General features: G+C 45.5%; 1 protein-coding gene across 1 annotated transcript in view; it reads left to right on the top strand.

Moving 5' to 3' along the window:
• Nucleotides 1-16,161, top strand: part of PLEKHG4B (pleckstrin homology and RhoGEF domain containing G4B) — an 86,764-nt gene that overhangs the window by 34,939 nt on the left and 35,664 nt on the right. Inside the window, exon 4 of the mRNA XM_042954130.1 lies at nucleotides 13,191-14,364. Within this exon, the coding sequence (XP_042810064.1) occupies nucleotides 13,191-14,364 (1,174 nt within the window). The remainder of the gene's footprint in view (nucleotides 1-13,190; nucleotides 14,365-16,161) is intronic.

The following is a 16,161-nucleotide window of genomic DNA, read 5'->3' as shown; positions in this document are numbered from 1 at the left end:
GCCAGCGGGCCGCCCCTCTGCCCCGGCTCCCTCCCGCCAGTCCATGGAGCGCGCACCGCCTCTCCGCCCTTCCTACCCTCTTCTGTGGGCCTCTCATCTGCGCTTGGCTCCAGAGACTCCGTTCTGCTAGTCTTCTGGTGGTTTTCTGGGTTAGTTAGGCAGGTGTAGGTGGAATCCAAGTGATCAGCAGGATGCGCGGTGAGCCCAGCGTCCTCCTACGCCGCCACCTTCCGGAACTCTCAGCAGCTATGGGTTTTTCATATGTGACCTTTATGATGTTGAGGTCTGTTCCCTCTACACCTACTTTGTTGAGGGTTTTTATCATGAATCGATGTTGTACTTTGTCAAATGCTTTCTCTGCATCTACTGAAATGATCATATGGTTTTTATCCTTTCTCTTACTGATGTGACGTATCATGTCAATTGATTTCTGAATATTGAACCATTCTTGCGACCCAGGAATAAATCCTGCTACATCATGATGAGTGATTTTTTAACATATTGTTGGATTTTGTTTGCTAGTACTTTGTTGAGGAGTTTTGCATCTGTGTTCATTAGAGATATTGGCCTTTAATTCTCTTTTTTTGCTATTGTATCTCTATATGGTTTTGGAATCAGTAATGTTGGCCTCATAGAATGAATTTGGGAGTTTTCCTTCCTCTTCTATTTTTGAAATAATTGGAGAAAAATAGGTATTAACTCTTCTTTACATGTTTGGTAGAATTTGCCTGTGAAGCTGTCTGGCCCTGACCCTGTATGTGAGACCTGAAACCATCAAAAGTCCTATAAGTGAGCACAGGCAGTAATTTCTCTTGACACTGGCCATAGCAACATTTTTTTAGATATGTCTCCAGAGGCAAGGAAAACAAAAGCAAAAAAAAAAAAAAAAAAAAAAAAAAAAAAAAAACTATTGGGACTACACCAAAATAAAAAGCTTCTGCACAGCATATGAAACAATCAACAAAAGTAAAACACAGCCTAATGGGAGAAGATATTTTACAAATTATATATCCAACAAGAGTTTAATATCTAAAATATATAAATAATTTATATAAATCAACACCAAAAAATATTCTGATTAAAAATGGTCAGAATTAATGAACAGACATTTCTTCAAAGAAGACATACAGATGGCTAACAGGTACATGAAAAGATGTTCAACATCACTGATCATCAGGGAAATGCAAATCATAACTATAATGAGATATCACCTCATACCTGTGAGATTGGCTAAAATCAACAACCCAAGAAACAACATGTGCTGGCAAGGATTTGGAGAAAGGGAAACCCTCATGCGTTGTTGGTGGGAATGCAAACTGGTGCAGCCACTCTGGAAAACAGTATGGAGGTTCCTCAAAAAGTTAAAAAGGGAACTACCCTATGATCCAGTAATCACACTACTGTGCGGTTTACCCAAAGAATATGAAAACATTAATTCAAAGGGATATGTGCACCCTATGTTTATTGCAGCATTATTAACAATAGCCAAACTATGGAAGCAACCCAAGTGTCCACTGACAGATGAATGGGTAAAGAAGATGTGGGAGACACACACACACACACACACACACACACACACACACACACACACACTGGAATACTACTCAGCCATAAAAATAAAATCTTACAATTTGCAACAACATGGAAGGAGCTAGACAGTGTAATGCTAAGCAAACTAAGTCAGAGAAAGACAAATACCGTATGATCTCACTCACATGCAGAATTTAAACAAATGAGCAAAGGAAAAAAAGAGAGACCAACCAAGAAACAGATTCTTAACTATAGAGAACACACTGATGGCTACCAGAGGAGAGGGGAGTAGGGGAGGAGTCAAATAGGTGATGGGGATGAAGGAGTGCACTTGTGATGAACCCTGGGTATTGTATGGGAGTGTTGAATCACTAAATTGTACACCTGAAACTAATATTACACTGTATGTTAACTAACTGGAATTTAAATAAGATTTTTTAAAATATATGACAAAAGCACAAAATGTGGGAGGGAGTAAATTGAATTGTACTACTCTAGGTTCTTACATTGTTTTAAAGTAACAAAATGTTACTTGAATAGTTAAAGATGCATGTTGTAGTCTTGAGAGCAACTACCGAAAGCAACACGAAGAGGTATAACTGAAAAATCAGTAGAGTAGATAAATGGAATCCAAAACACAGAAGAGAAGATAAAAGGAAGAACAAAGAAACAGATAGGCAAATAGATGAACAGATGACAGATGTGAAGATGACAGATTTAATCCAACCATATTTGTAATTATTTTAAATGTACTTAAATGAACTAAAAAATCCAACTGAAAGCAAATATTGCCAGACTCAGGCTGAGAAAAAGGCAAGACCAACTAAATGCTGGTTATAAGGAATGCCCTTTAAAATATAAACACATACAAAGGGTGAAAGAAAAAGAATGGAAAAAGATATGCGACTAAGTATGAGTAGGTGAGGCAATGATCTTTCTGTCAGACAAGTTAGGTCTCTGACAGAGTCACAGGAGACACATGGGGACAGGACAATTCATAGCGATAAGAGCCTCCATTTATCAACAGAGTACCTAGTAAGAGAGCTTCTGAGTACATTAAGACAAACAACTGGCAACACTAAATGGGAATTTTCATGTACTTCTGTCAAAAATTGATAAAATGATCAGTAAAAAAAATAAGGATATAAAAGATCCGAACAACACCTAACAAACTGACCTATTTGACATTTATAGAACATTACATCCAACAAATGCAGAATACACATTCTTTCCAGTGCACATGAAATTTTTTCAAGATAGACAACATGCTGTAGGTCTCTAAAAAAATACAATTTCATAAATTTGAAAGGGCAGAAATAAAGTATTTTTTTGTAACCACAATGCTATCATCAGAAATAACAACAAATAAGTAGAAACTCCCAAATTTTTGGAAATCAAATAACACATTTCTAAAGAACCCATGACTTAGAGAAATCACAAGGAAAATTATTGGAACTGAATCATAATGAAAACACAATGTGCAGAAATGTTTACATGCAACTAAAGCAATGCTTAGTGTATAATATAGTTTAAACTAATATGTAGTTTTGTGGAGGAAGTCTGATATCACTTACCTAAATTTCCACCTTAAGGTAGGAAAAGAAGAGCTAATTAAATCCAATTTAATTGAACCCTAAACTGATTAAATATGAGTGCAGAAATAAAGAGGGATAGCTTTTTCTGTGAAAACAAGTTGAATGTTCAGCAGAGACTCCCTAAAGTCTTAAAAAAAGGTGCCATCACATTAGGTATGAGCAAGACACCTGAGAGACTGGGATATTTGGTGGGAAATCCCAAAGAGTTCTCCATCCATATTCTTCGCCTACTGTCTTTATGTTATCGCTCCATTTGAGAGGTGCTGTGAGACACAGCAACATGACTGTGGCCAACCCAGGGGAGACAGTAGAGCCCCCAAGTCAGCAGAGAAAAGATGGGTCTCTGTGCCTGTTAGAGTCCCATGAAGAGACTGACCCACACAGAAATCTACCTCAGGGAGCTTAGTGTAGAGAACTATCATCTAGTAACGTGGGATTGACCGTAAAGGAGCCATGAGAGCTCTCCTGGGGCTGAGGGAGAGCACTGGGAGGGACAAACCTCTAAGGGATGGAGGTTCAGGAATGTGCATTTACATATTTAAAGCAAAAATAAAACATTCTGAGTGTGTATGGCCATTCTTTTATAGTGATGGCCTGCTCTGACAGACCAGCTACCAGTCCTGATCACCCAGAGCCAGAGGGACTGTGAACAATGCGGTCAGCATGGGAGTCGCAGGGAGGGGGGCAGGTCTCAGGGGTGTGGTGAGCGGTCACCTAGCACTGTGCAGGCCACTTAGGAAAACACCAGCAGAGGCTTTTGTCTATGAGTTAGGGTGAAACACAGAGAGGGGAGGGGACTGACTTCTCAGGCTCAAGGTCGCAAAAAGGAAACTGATAGATTGATGGCAGAAACATCTAGTAAATCTGTGTTTCAGAAGCCAATGAACAGCCAAATAAAAGCTGTTTCTTACATCGTGTTTGCAGAGAACTCATAGACATAAGTAAAATACTAAGTCCTGTATAAAAGTCAGCCTTGCAGAGGCAATGTCCAGAAGAGGCACTACTTGCCCACAGAAACCCTGGGGAAACCCAGCCTCTTGGTGGTCAGAGAGGCACCAGGTACACGACAAGACAGGTTTTTGCTTACTGACAAGCAGAAAAATATAAAGATTAATATTCAGAGCAGGGAGAATTCAGTATGATAGACTATCTGAAACTCTTGTCATATTCGTGGAAATATGTGTGGACACTATAGTGTCACACACAGTTAGAATCAGATATCTTAGATCTAAAATAAACTGAGCCACCCAGGCACCCCTTGCATCAGTTTTTTAACATGTACTTGTAAAACCATGACAAGGGGACATGCGGTGATGTCAGCATGCCTGTGCTGTGGTAGACCTGTGAGTACGGAAAAAGGCCAGATGTGCATGTTCTACTTTCCTAATTTTAGAAATATCCCCTAATTACTAAAATCAACAATGAAACTGGGGAGCCTGGATGGCTCAGGCGGTTGAGCATCCAACTTTGGCTCAGGTCATGATCTCGTGGTTCGTGGGTTTGAGTCCCACATCAGGCTCTGTGCTGACAGCTTGGAGCCTGGAGCCTGCTTCAGATTCTGTGTTTCCCTCTCTCTCTGCCCCTCCCCTGCCCATGCTCTGTCTCTCTCTGTCTCTCTCTCAAAAATGAAGACCCTTAAATATGGAGAACAAACAGAGGGTTGCTGGAGGGGTTGTGGGCGGGGGATGGGCTGAATGGGTAAGGGGCATTAAGGAATCGACTCCTGAAATCATTGTTGCACTATATGATAACTAATTTGGATGTAAATTTAAAAAAATAAAATTTAAAAATTAAAAAAAAAGAAATACACTTTAAGTATTTGAAGACACAAATAAAAACATTTAAATTAAAAAAATGAATAAACATTTAAAAATTTTTTTTTAAAAACCCACAAGGCCGAGGTAAATGGAGGTGCATATGGCAGCCAGACTGTGCACAGAGTTAAGGCTGAGGGCATATTGACGACCATCTAGTGGCCTGACCACTGCACATTCACCATTTGAGAAGGCAGTTGGTCTGCAAATACTCTCAGCTGTCTCTGGTTCCTGATGGTAGGTTGCTATGTGGACCACCTGGGGTCAGCCACAGGACCAGGGGTACAGGGCCATGACAGCAGACAGTGAGGACAAGGTTCCATGGACACACAGAGAGGGAAGCTCATCCCTCTGTGTCCATTCAGGCCCAGGACAAGTGGACAGTACATAGTCTCCATGAAACAATGGGCTGGGGAGTCATCAAAGACCCAGGGAGGCTCAGCCTCACTTCTCACATTTAATCTACAACCAAGTTCTCCTTCTGGCTTTTCCAAAGGACCATAGAAGTTTTGTTCTATTTTAAATTTTCCAAGTTGGAGAGTGAAGCTGAGCTTTTTGGAGTACTGTAATAACTGCTGTGGTACATCTATTATAATTGAAAACCTGCTACTGATCTAGAGAAATTCGGGTTCCTGGACTGCTGTTGAAAGCCTTATAAAGAAGGACCCAGGGCGCCTGAGTAGCTCAGTTGGTTAAGCGTCTGACTCTTGATTTCAGCTCAGGTCATGGTGTCACAGTTCTTGAGTTCGAGCCTTACATTCTGGCTCTGTACTGACAGTGCAGAGCCTCCTTGGGATTCTCTCTGCCCCTCCCTCTCTCTCTCTCTCAAAATAAATAAATACCAAAAAAAAGGACGCTGCTTATGTTTTTATAGCAGCTGAACTGCAGCTCATAAACAGTGAAACCCACTGACTTCCTTTTGAATAATAATAATAATAAACTTTGGTTCTGATGCTTCTTTCTTGACACACTGTGAATGTTCTGAGCACACCATTTAGAGAAGATGTTGAAATGAGATAAAGAATTGCTCCTTGCAACCTGGAACTGGATCTATTCAGAACATGACTAGAAGATTTATAACATCTATCTAATTTGGCTGCAAAAGATTTATAATCAAAACCTTGGTAGATTTGCCCAAGGAGAATCTCAGAATTATGGACTGTGTTGGGGCCAAGAAGAATGGTGTTCCTTGTTTCCTTTTCAAACCTTTGATCTACATTCTACTTTGGAATAATATTGCCATAATTTCCTTATTCATGGCATATGCATTATTGTGAAATTATAGTCAAATCCCCCACAAGTTCAACCTGAAGAAACTTCTTCTCATCATTTCAGTTATTACAAAAAAAAAAAAACATTTTGACAAAATTCAACATTGTTTCATGATAAAACCACTTAAACTAAGAATGGAAAGAAACTGCCTCAACAAAAGAAAGGCCATGTATGGAAAAACCCACAGCTAATTCATACTCAGTGGTGAAAGACTAAAAGGGTTTCCTCTTAGATCAAGAATAAGACAAGGATGCCCACTTCCTAGAAGTTCTAGCCAGAGCAATCAGGCAAGAAAAAGAAATTAAAGACATCCAATTCAGAAAGGAAGAAGTAAAACTATCTCTGTTTACAAATGATGTGATCTTATATGTAGAAAACCCTAAAGATTCCACACACAAAAATTGTTGGAACTAATAAACAACTTCTGCAAAGTTGCAGGATACAAAAGTACGCACAATTCAGTGTGTTTCTACATACTAATGATGAACAATCTGAAAAGTAAACTAAAAAAAGGTAAACTAAAAGAAGATTTACAATAGCTTCCAAAGGAATAAAATATGTAGTAATAAACTTAAAGAGGTGAAAGACTTGCATATTGAAAACTACAAAACGTTGCTTGAGAAAGAAAAGAAGACCTAAGATATGGAAAGACATCCATGTTCACGGACTGGAAGATTTAATACTGTGAAGATGGCAGTATTACCCAAAGTGATCTGGAGAGTCAATGTGGTCTCTATCAAAATCACACCAATGTTTTTTTGCAGTAATAGAAATATCCATCCTAAAATTCCTATGGAATCTCAAGGGAGTCCAAGTAGCCAAAAGAATTTTGAAGAAGAACAAAGTTGGAAGACTGACATTTCCTGATTTTTAAAACTCATTACAAAGCTACAGTAATTAAAATAATGTGGCACTGCCATAAGACAAACATAAAGACCAATGGAACAGAGTAGAAAGCCCAGAAATAAATCATCACGTATATGGTCAAATGATGTTTGACAAGGATGCCAAGGCCATTCAGAGGGTAAGGACAGTTTTTTCAACAAATGGTGGTGGAGAAATTAGTCAGTTTTTCAGATGAGGAAATTAAAGTACCGAAGTTGAAGGCATCTACCAAAGATCGCAGATGTACGAATGGATATATGTTGTATGCTCAGCATCTCTGCCTTATCATTTAGGAGGTACCTCTCCACCACGCTGCCATGATGCTCCACTATTCTGGAAAGGCTGTGGCTCTCTGTGTTCACCCTTTAGCCCACCTTCAGACACCACCTTCAGGGATTGGCACATGACCTACTGCTATAGACTGAATGTTTGTGTCCCCCACAAAATTTGTATGTTTTCCATATGTGATGGAATTAAGAAGTGGGACCTTTCAGAAGCGATTTGGTCAATCCCATCCATGCCATTATAAAGGAGGTCCTAGAGAGCACGCCCTTGCCCCTTCTGACATGTGTGAGGACACAGCAAAAAGTTGGTCATCTGTGAACCAGGCAGCTGGTCCTGACCAGACAATAAAAATGCCAATACCTTGATCCTGGACTTTCCAGGCTACAGGATAGTGAGAAAGAAATTTCTGTGTTTATAAGCTACCCAATCTATAGTATTTTTGTTAGAGCAGCTTGGAAGGACTGAGACGCCCAGTCGGAGTCTTCCCTGGAACTTGAATAAAGATATTGAAGACAAGATACCCTCTTTCCACTGGGTTTATGTATCAGGAGGATTTGCATCTTGACCCAGCCTGTCTGCACAGTGAAGCCAAGTGGGGCAAGGGAGAGAAACAGCCCCAGTGACATGTTTAAGCCCCCTACTTGGACTAGGTCTGAAGCCCTCTCCTCCAGGCTTCCCAGTGACACAAGACAAATTCATCTGACAACCCAAAGAGTCTTGATTAATCCACCCAGCATGCACTGTCCCATCACCCACTTTCATTCATCCTGGGGCCTGCCCCCCTCGTGCCATTTCCCCTGCACCTGGTGGAAGTTCTACTTACCTTTCAAAGGCCAGTGCAACCACAGCTCTCCTCTCCAGCTCACTCCCCATGGCCGTGCCCAAGAAGATTCTCTGTCCTCTGTGTCGTCACAGCACTTGGTGCTCACCATTTATCAGCCTGAATTGTGGACGGCTGCCTGGGTGTCCCTGCCAAGTGGTACTGGACAGGGGTTAGGATCGCAGGCTCTGTGAGAGGAATGATGTGGGTTCTGCCACTGCAAACTCTGTAAAGACCTAGGCAAGCCATCTTTTCATCTCTCTGGTCTTTGATTCTGTTCATCTATAAACAAGGTAGTAACAGTACCCGCCTGAGCAGACACTTGACTGTCTAGCTTGTGGTCATTCCCAACCCTTTTGCTGCCTCCCACTACAGAGACATCCACTTTCCAAGCCTTCCTTGTTAACTGGGGGAAATCACTGGCTCCTTTATGGCCTATGATAGATAAAGAGAAGTCTGCTGGGGGCAGGAATATTTATGAGAACGTACTCCCGTAGGAAAGACAAGACACAGGAAACTACTTTTCCCTGCTTGAGACATTGGGTATAAGGGTATGACCACTAGGCTGGGGAAGTCATCCCAGGAACATGCAGTAACCAGCATCAGAATGAAACACATGTACATGGAAGGCTGTGAAAGAGAAAGCACCCAGTTCTCGGTGTCTGTGAGCCTCTGCTCCAACCATGGGGCTTTTGTCCTTCACACTCTGCAGTGAGAGAATTCCTCCTCTCCATCATTTAGCCAAGAGTCAGCAGGCATCTTATCACCTGCAGCTGATGAGTCCCAACCAGCATATCTTCTCATGGAGTAAGGGTTCAATGCCATCATGGATGCAAAGAGCTTAGCGTGTTGTTGGCCTTCACTCAGTGTTGGTTAAAGATGACTACTGCTATCACAGCTGCTCAAGGCCATTCCACAGCTACTACATCCCACTGCAGAGACAGAAGATGCCAGCAACACATGCTTGGCACATTTTATCCCCTGCCCAGCCACCCGACAGAGGGAAGCACATCTGCCAGGGCTGCTGTTTCACATCTGCCTCCAGCCTGCAGTGGCATGAAAGAGCAGAGGAGGAGAGGGGCCAGCTTCTCCCCAGCCTCGGCGGTTTCTCCCTGGCAGTGCCCTTTGGGGTCTGGGCAGTAGAGCTGTTTTCATGCCAGGAGGGGGAGCGACAGGGCTGGGGTGTGAGAGCTGCACAGTCCTCCCATACTGCCCACCTTGAGTCTGCTCAGGCCACCCGGGAAGGGGTCACCTACCAGTGATGGTCGGCCTTGGACCCTCTGCTTCCAGAACTTTCTGTCATGAAGCTCATTCCTGGGGCTCACACCACTGACCCCAGCTGCATACCTTTAGGCCACAGCTCAGGTTGGACTTCTCTCCTTGGGAGAGAGTGGTCCTTGGGAATCTCACTGCTGCTGACCACAGGGCTGGATGATGTCCTGGATCTTCGTGTCCAGCGTGAGGTGGGTGCTGACCATATAGCAAGGACACTGGCCACACCTGTGGCCACCCAGATTGGTGGGCACTGGCTCCACCCCAGGGGCCCTGCCATGGCCACACCCATCAACCTGCTCCATGGCCTCAGATTCCACAGAAGCATGTGACACCCAGGTGGGCCTCCAGGCCCAACAATGGGCATGGTATTTTAATTTGTCAGAGCAAAATTGGGGGAAAATAAATATGCAGCATTGAAGTGGTCTGGGCGAAGAGTTTCTCATAGCACAGGAGAGGCTGATGAAATACCATTAGGTGATAAAATTACCATGCACTGCTGTATTTTTGTGATGTGATCTCAGCCATTAAACATACACGGGAAAAGGGGCACCTGGGTGGCTCAGTCAGTTAAGTGTTCGATTCTTTGTTTCAGCTGGTTCATGGGTTCGAGCCCCATGTTGGGCTCTGTGCTTGCAGCGTGGAGCCTGCTTCGGATTCTCACTCTCTCACTCTCTCTATCTCTCTGTCCGGCTCCTGTTTGTTCTAACGCGCGCGCGCTCTCTCTCTCTCTCTGTCAACGTTTGAAAAAATACACAGGAAAAAATAATGAAATGAAACACACATAAATGTCAACAATTCTGACTTCTGGGGGTTGGTGTTGGGATTGTTGTTTTGTTTTTTCTGAACCCTCCAGTTTCTGCAATGCACGAGTATTATTTTTCCAATCTGAAAATCTTAATTTAAAAAAATAATTAATCTTTATTCACTTTTGAGAGAGAGACAGAGCGCCAACAGGGGAGGAGCAGAGAAAGAGGGAGACACAGAATCCAAAGCAGGCTCCAGGCCCTGAGCTGGCAGCACAGAGCCTGACGCGGGGCTTGAACTCACAAACCATGAGATCATGACCTGAGCTGAAGTCGGACGCTCAACCAACTGAGCCACCCAGGCGCCCCTGAAAAATCTTAATTTTTAATTAAATGGGGCCACAGGTGTGAGGGTGCCTGGAAGGTGCTCAGTAATTACTAGCTGTGTCTGCACCAGACCCTCACCTTCCTCCCAGGCCGTGGCTCCTGGAGGTTGGACAGTGCCTCCCCCTTCTGGCGACCCAGTGGGAGTACACGGCAAGGACCTGCTTAATGAGGCCTTCACTCTTAGGAATACACCAGTGTGTGGGGAGCCTGAGTGGCTCAGTTAGTCAAGCATCCAGCTTAGGTCATGATCTCACGGTTTGTGGGTTTGAGCCCCACAACTGGCTCAGTGCTGCCAGCTCAGGTTCCCTTTCTCTCTGCCCCTCCCCTGCTCAAGCTTTCTCTTTCAAAAATAACTAAACGTTTTTTTAAAAATCTAAAAAAAGAATATACCAGTGTATTTAAGGTACAATTTCCAACTCCAGGTATATGAAAACAATAAGTATTTTGTAAACCTCAACTCTTAGGAAAACTAACATAAATGCGAAAGGCAACCTTCAGTAAGACATCAAACTCTAAGTTTTAAGGTGACAGAAGATGCCACAAAAAAGTCAAGAAATTCAACTTGTATAAAATTTAAGCTTCTATAGGAGGAAAGAAACATAACTATAAAGCAAGTAAACTGGGACAAATATGAGTGCCTAATAGACACATAACACAAACATTTGCTAATGGTGGGTAGAAAAAAAATTGTCAATTTTTTTTGCAAACCTGACAGCAACTAAGAAGGCAAAAACAAGGCCACAATTCATAAAAGGAACAAAAAGACATACAGAAAATTTACAGAAAAAACAAATATCGAAAACAGTGTTGGCTTGACTATCACATAAGTGCAAATTAAAACAACAATATTCCACAGTATATATACTAGTTTAGAAAAAGATTCCTCAATGTAAAGGCTTGTCCTGGGGAGCCTGGGTGGCTCAGCCAGTTAAGCATCTGACTTTGGCTCGGGTCATGATCTCATGGTTCAGGAGTTTGGTCCCCGTGTCGGACTCTGTGCTGACGGCTTAGAGCCTGGAGCCTGCTTTGGATTCTGTGTCTCCCTCTCTCTACCCCTTCCCCGCTCATTCTCTCTCTCTCTCTCTCTCTCTCTCAAAAGTAAATAAAAAACATTAAAATAAATTTTTTTAAAAGCCTTGTCCTACTGAATCTTGGTAAAGTGACTTATCACTGCTGACAATGTGTCTTTTGATGGCAAATTGGTCATACTGCCAAGAATCATGAAAGACACTCATTCCCCTCCTCCCCTGCTTGCGCTCTGTCTGTCTCTCTCTCAAAAATAAATAAACATTTTAAAAAGATTAAAAAATAAAGGAACAAGAAATGGTATCATGGAAATGTTGCTTGCATTTCTTATTTATAGTAGAAACAGATAACCACCTGGGTGGCTCAGGTGGTTAAATGTCTGACTCTTGATCTCAGCTCAGGTGTTGATCTCAGAGTTGTGAGTTCAGGCCCTGTGTTGGGTTTTGCATTGGGTGTGAAGCCTACTAAAAAGAGAGAAAGAAAAGAAAAGAGAAGGGAAAAGGAAAGAAAGAAAAGAAGCAAAGTCCTGTAGATTTCCCACGGAGGAAAGGAAGGAAGGAAGGAAGGAAGGAAGGAAGGAAGGAAGGAAGGAAAGAAATAAGGAAGAGAAGCCCTGTAGATTTCCCACAGAGGACGGGAAGTCACCACCAGCATGGCCACTACGAAAGAGGAACATGGAGAAATGTTGGCTAAGGATGACTACAAACTGGAACATTAAGTTATATGTACATTGTTACTGCAGTTTAGAGAAGTTGTGTCCTGCGTGGATAGGGTAAAAAAAAAAAAAAAAAGTAAAAAACCTCAAGATATATCAGAATGAGATCACTTCTTTTTCATCTTCTCGATTATTGTAATAATGTATGTGCAATACGTCAGTGCTGGAGTGGGGAGAAGCAAAGTGTATTGTAACAACCGGTACCAAAGAGTGTGCTCCCCTGTTAGGGTGTGAGCTGCAGCTACTGATACATTGGGGGTCCCACCCCTTGTTCCCCAAACTGCCAAACACTCTCTTGCCCATGCCGGACGCTGCCTGTGTTTGCCTGTGTCTTATCCGTCCTGCCATCGAAACCTTTTCTACAGCAAGTTCTTTCCAAAGATGTGCTTGGGAACTCACCTGCATAGTCTACAGCTGTGTTGTAAACTTCATGGACTCCTTCAAATAAGTAGAAGGACCCACTGTATTCGGTGGGAGATTGCAGCCGATATTGTTGGTGTCCCTGTGGGTCCTGGCACCCCCTCACTGTGCCCCTGACCCTGTGATTCCAGAAGTAGCCCTGCTCTCGGGGGGCTGCTTGTGGGCACCTGGGAGAGCCAGAAATGCTGTGAAGCTTAGACCAGGGGCTGGCATGGTGAGCTTGTGAGGGCCCAGACCCTTCCCCAGGTGGGGACGGCTCCTAGGAGAGACTTGGCCCAGAGCCCCCAGGCTGCCTGTGGTAGGACTGCCTGGGTGGCTCCTCCAGTGGCTTCCTCCCTCCTGTCCTATTGCCCGCCTCCCCCCAGCCTCCCACGAGGAGCTACCACGAAGGTCTAACCTCCTTCCCTCCCTCTCTCATCCCAGGCCAGGTACACAGGCCTCATCTTCTTCCATGAAGGCTGGCCACTGTGCATCCATGAGAAGGTCGTGGTGCAGCTGGCATCCCTCCGCGGAGTTAGGCTCAGGCCTGGGGACTTCTATCTACAGGTCACATCAGTGGGGAAGCAGTCAGCCAGACTGGTTTTAAAATGCCTCTCTCAGCTTGGACGGGGCTCAGAAGAAGTTACTGTCCCTGAGGCCATGTACAGCTGCGTCTTCACAGGAGAGTTCCTGGAACAGCTGAACGGGGAGCGGAACGGTGTCCCCTTGCAAAACTGCTTGCTGACCTCAGGCTCCGCCGTGTTCCGCACCCCATGGAGCAGTGTCACAGACCCCATCTTTGTCCCAACATTCAGGACCGCCCTGCCCCACCGCAGCTGCCCCAGGCCTGAGCAGCCACCACCTAGAAGTGCCTCCAAAGCTCTGGCCCCAGCACCAGTCATGGCCAGCACTCGTCCCCATGAGAGTACCCCTCCCAGTGACACCCCCACCCTGCCCCACTGTGGTGGGCAACCCAGCAGTGACCAGCCCATCCACCAGCCTTCCGCAGGAAGGGCTGGGTGGGAAAACCCTAGAAGCACGTTCTGGAGCTCTGACGGAGGCCTTGTAGGGGTTGGGCCCTCAGAGCCAGGCTTGTGGGAAGGACCAGGAGAGAGCCTGGACCCCACAGACCAAAGAGACGGTCCCCAGGCCCTCACTGTCCGTGAGGACATGGGCAGCCCAAGCTCCAGAAGGCAGTCACCCAGGGACCCAGCCTGCATGGAGGCCAGACGTTGGTTTAGGAAGTCCTATATGGAGGCCCTGCGGAACCCCATGCCCCTGGGCTCCAGTTCCGAAGAGTCCCTTGGGGATGAGGCCTGCAGCTCCGAGACCACAGGGGCTGGGGCAGCGGCCAGCCGAACCCAGAAGGAAACCCCCAGCCTCTGGGGAGACCACGGGGAGATCTCAAGTCAGGAAAGCCATCCAGGAGCCGCTAGGAGCACCCTTCCCAGGCGGTCTCGGTCCTGTGACAGGTCCTTCAGGAGCTCCCGAGGTGAGGCCCAGCGGTCCTCCCACCACTCACTCGGCACCAGGCCTGGAGGTCTTTTAGGAGGACAAGCTGAGGGGACCAGAAGCGCAGGCTCCAGCGGCCCCTCCTGCACCACAGGGGAGAGTCCAGGTAACGGCCCCAATCCCGACCCTTCCTGCTCCTCCCTAACCCACCTCCCGCATCCCACCCCCACCCCTTCCCCTCCTCCCTTCTCCCACTCCATGCTGTAACTTTTCTCTGGTCAGTGACACAGGAGAAGCCTGTGTCCACATCCATATCGACTGTTGAAAACAACGTTTGTGTGTGCCCCGACCCTGTGGCTGCTACAAGGAAGTAACACAGACAGTGGGGCTGAGGACATTTATCCTGTCAGTTCTGGGGCCAGAAGTCTGACATCGAGATATTGGCGTGGCTGTGCTCCCTCCAGAGGCTCTAGGGGAGGGTCCTTCCAGCTATAGGGGGCTCCCACACCCCTCCATCTTCTCCCGATGTCTCTGTGCCTCAAACCTCCTCCTTTCTCTTAAAAAGACACCTATCTTTGGATTCAGGGCCCACCCAGCACTTCAGTTATTCATATCTACAAAGACCTTTTCCAAGTAAGGTGACGTTCACAGGTCCTGGGAGTAGACACATCCTTTTGGGGTCACTGCTCACCCTGTCACATTGCATTAATACCCCTTTCCTGTGGGTAAGTTGGGTGCCACGCTCATAGTACAAGCTCCTAAGTTACGCACACCTCAAAGGCCCGCAAATGTGCTGAAGTACAACCCTGAGTACTGGAATCGTCTCCCATAATGCTCTGGAGGGAAGACATTATTTAAAGGAGTGTTTGCAGGGCATCAAGAACAACAAAAAAAATGACAACATATTTCTTAAGTCAGTTATTTCCCGTTTCTCGAACAAAGAAATGTTCTGCGAAGGACAAAAGCAACAACTTTGGAGGAAGTGAAGAAGGCAGGGTTAGCCCCGGCATCCCGCACAGTGAAGAAACTGTGGCTTCCTCACCTGGGCAACACCTGGCCTGCCCACTTGGCCCAAGGAGGGAGTTGCCCATGCCCCTGGGTGGGCCTGTCACCTCGGAAGTGAGGGTTTCTGCTCATGCCTGAAATTCTGACAGGATTCCCACAGCATAGAGCGCACACAGACTTACTGCAAAAGATGTTAGAATGAAACTACTGGCTTAGGGGCAGCCTTTTTAAAGAACATTCCACCTCCTTGCAGTTCAGTTAAAATTTCAACAAAGCAAGAACTCCCTGGACATTGTTTCCAGGGCCTAACTTTTCTTGTTGGTATAGGGCAGAAAACGCAGTCACACACCTGCTGGATGACTCAGTGAAAACCCATGTTTGTAGCTCATCTCAGCGAGGATGGCCTCTGTCCTCACAAGAGTCACTCTAAAGTGTAATTAAGTAAATGTTCCTCCGCACAGAAATTCTGGCTGTGCAAATGCTACTGTGGACATTCAGGCACAGCATCTCGGACAGAGCGGCACATGGGGCACAGACGCTTGACCGCAGTCAGGATAGCTGGCGGTCATGGAGGTGGCGGGTTTAGTTCACACAAATCAGTGTTGCCGAGCGGAAGCGTGTTTAGCCTGCTGGCTCCCTGGGTGTCCAGTAGCACGTCTGCAAACATGAGTCTCGTCATCAGAGGCATGATGCTCCCAAGTGGTCATTGCTCCTGGGCCCCAGGGGGCTTTGCCTCCTCAGCTCCAGAGATTATACGCTAGTTTGCACTGAGGGCTGGTGGGGAGAGAAGTCTTGTCTCCCTCGCCTGAAGTTGGGCGTTCGCTTCCTGGGAGAGCACTCTTCCCCTCTTCCTCCTCCTGTCTCCTCTTGCTGATGGTGCAGGGAAGGAAGAAGAAAGACCCTGTGGTAAGAGGATGCTGCTTACACCCAGGAAGCACTGGGCTGTGACACCAGAGGT

This window comes from Panthera leo, chromosome A1 (genome assembly GCF_018350215.1).
Source record: "Panthera leo isolate Ple1 chromosome A1, P.leo_Ple1_pat1.1, whole genome shotgun sequence".
Lineage (NCBI taxonomy): Eukaryota > Metazoa > Chordata > Mammalia > Carnivora > Felidae > Panthera > Panthera leo.
Note: the sequence above shows the minus strand (reverse complement) of the source record. Positions and strands in the feature narration are given on the sequence as shown.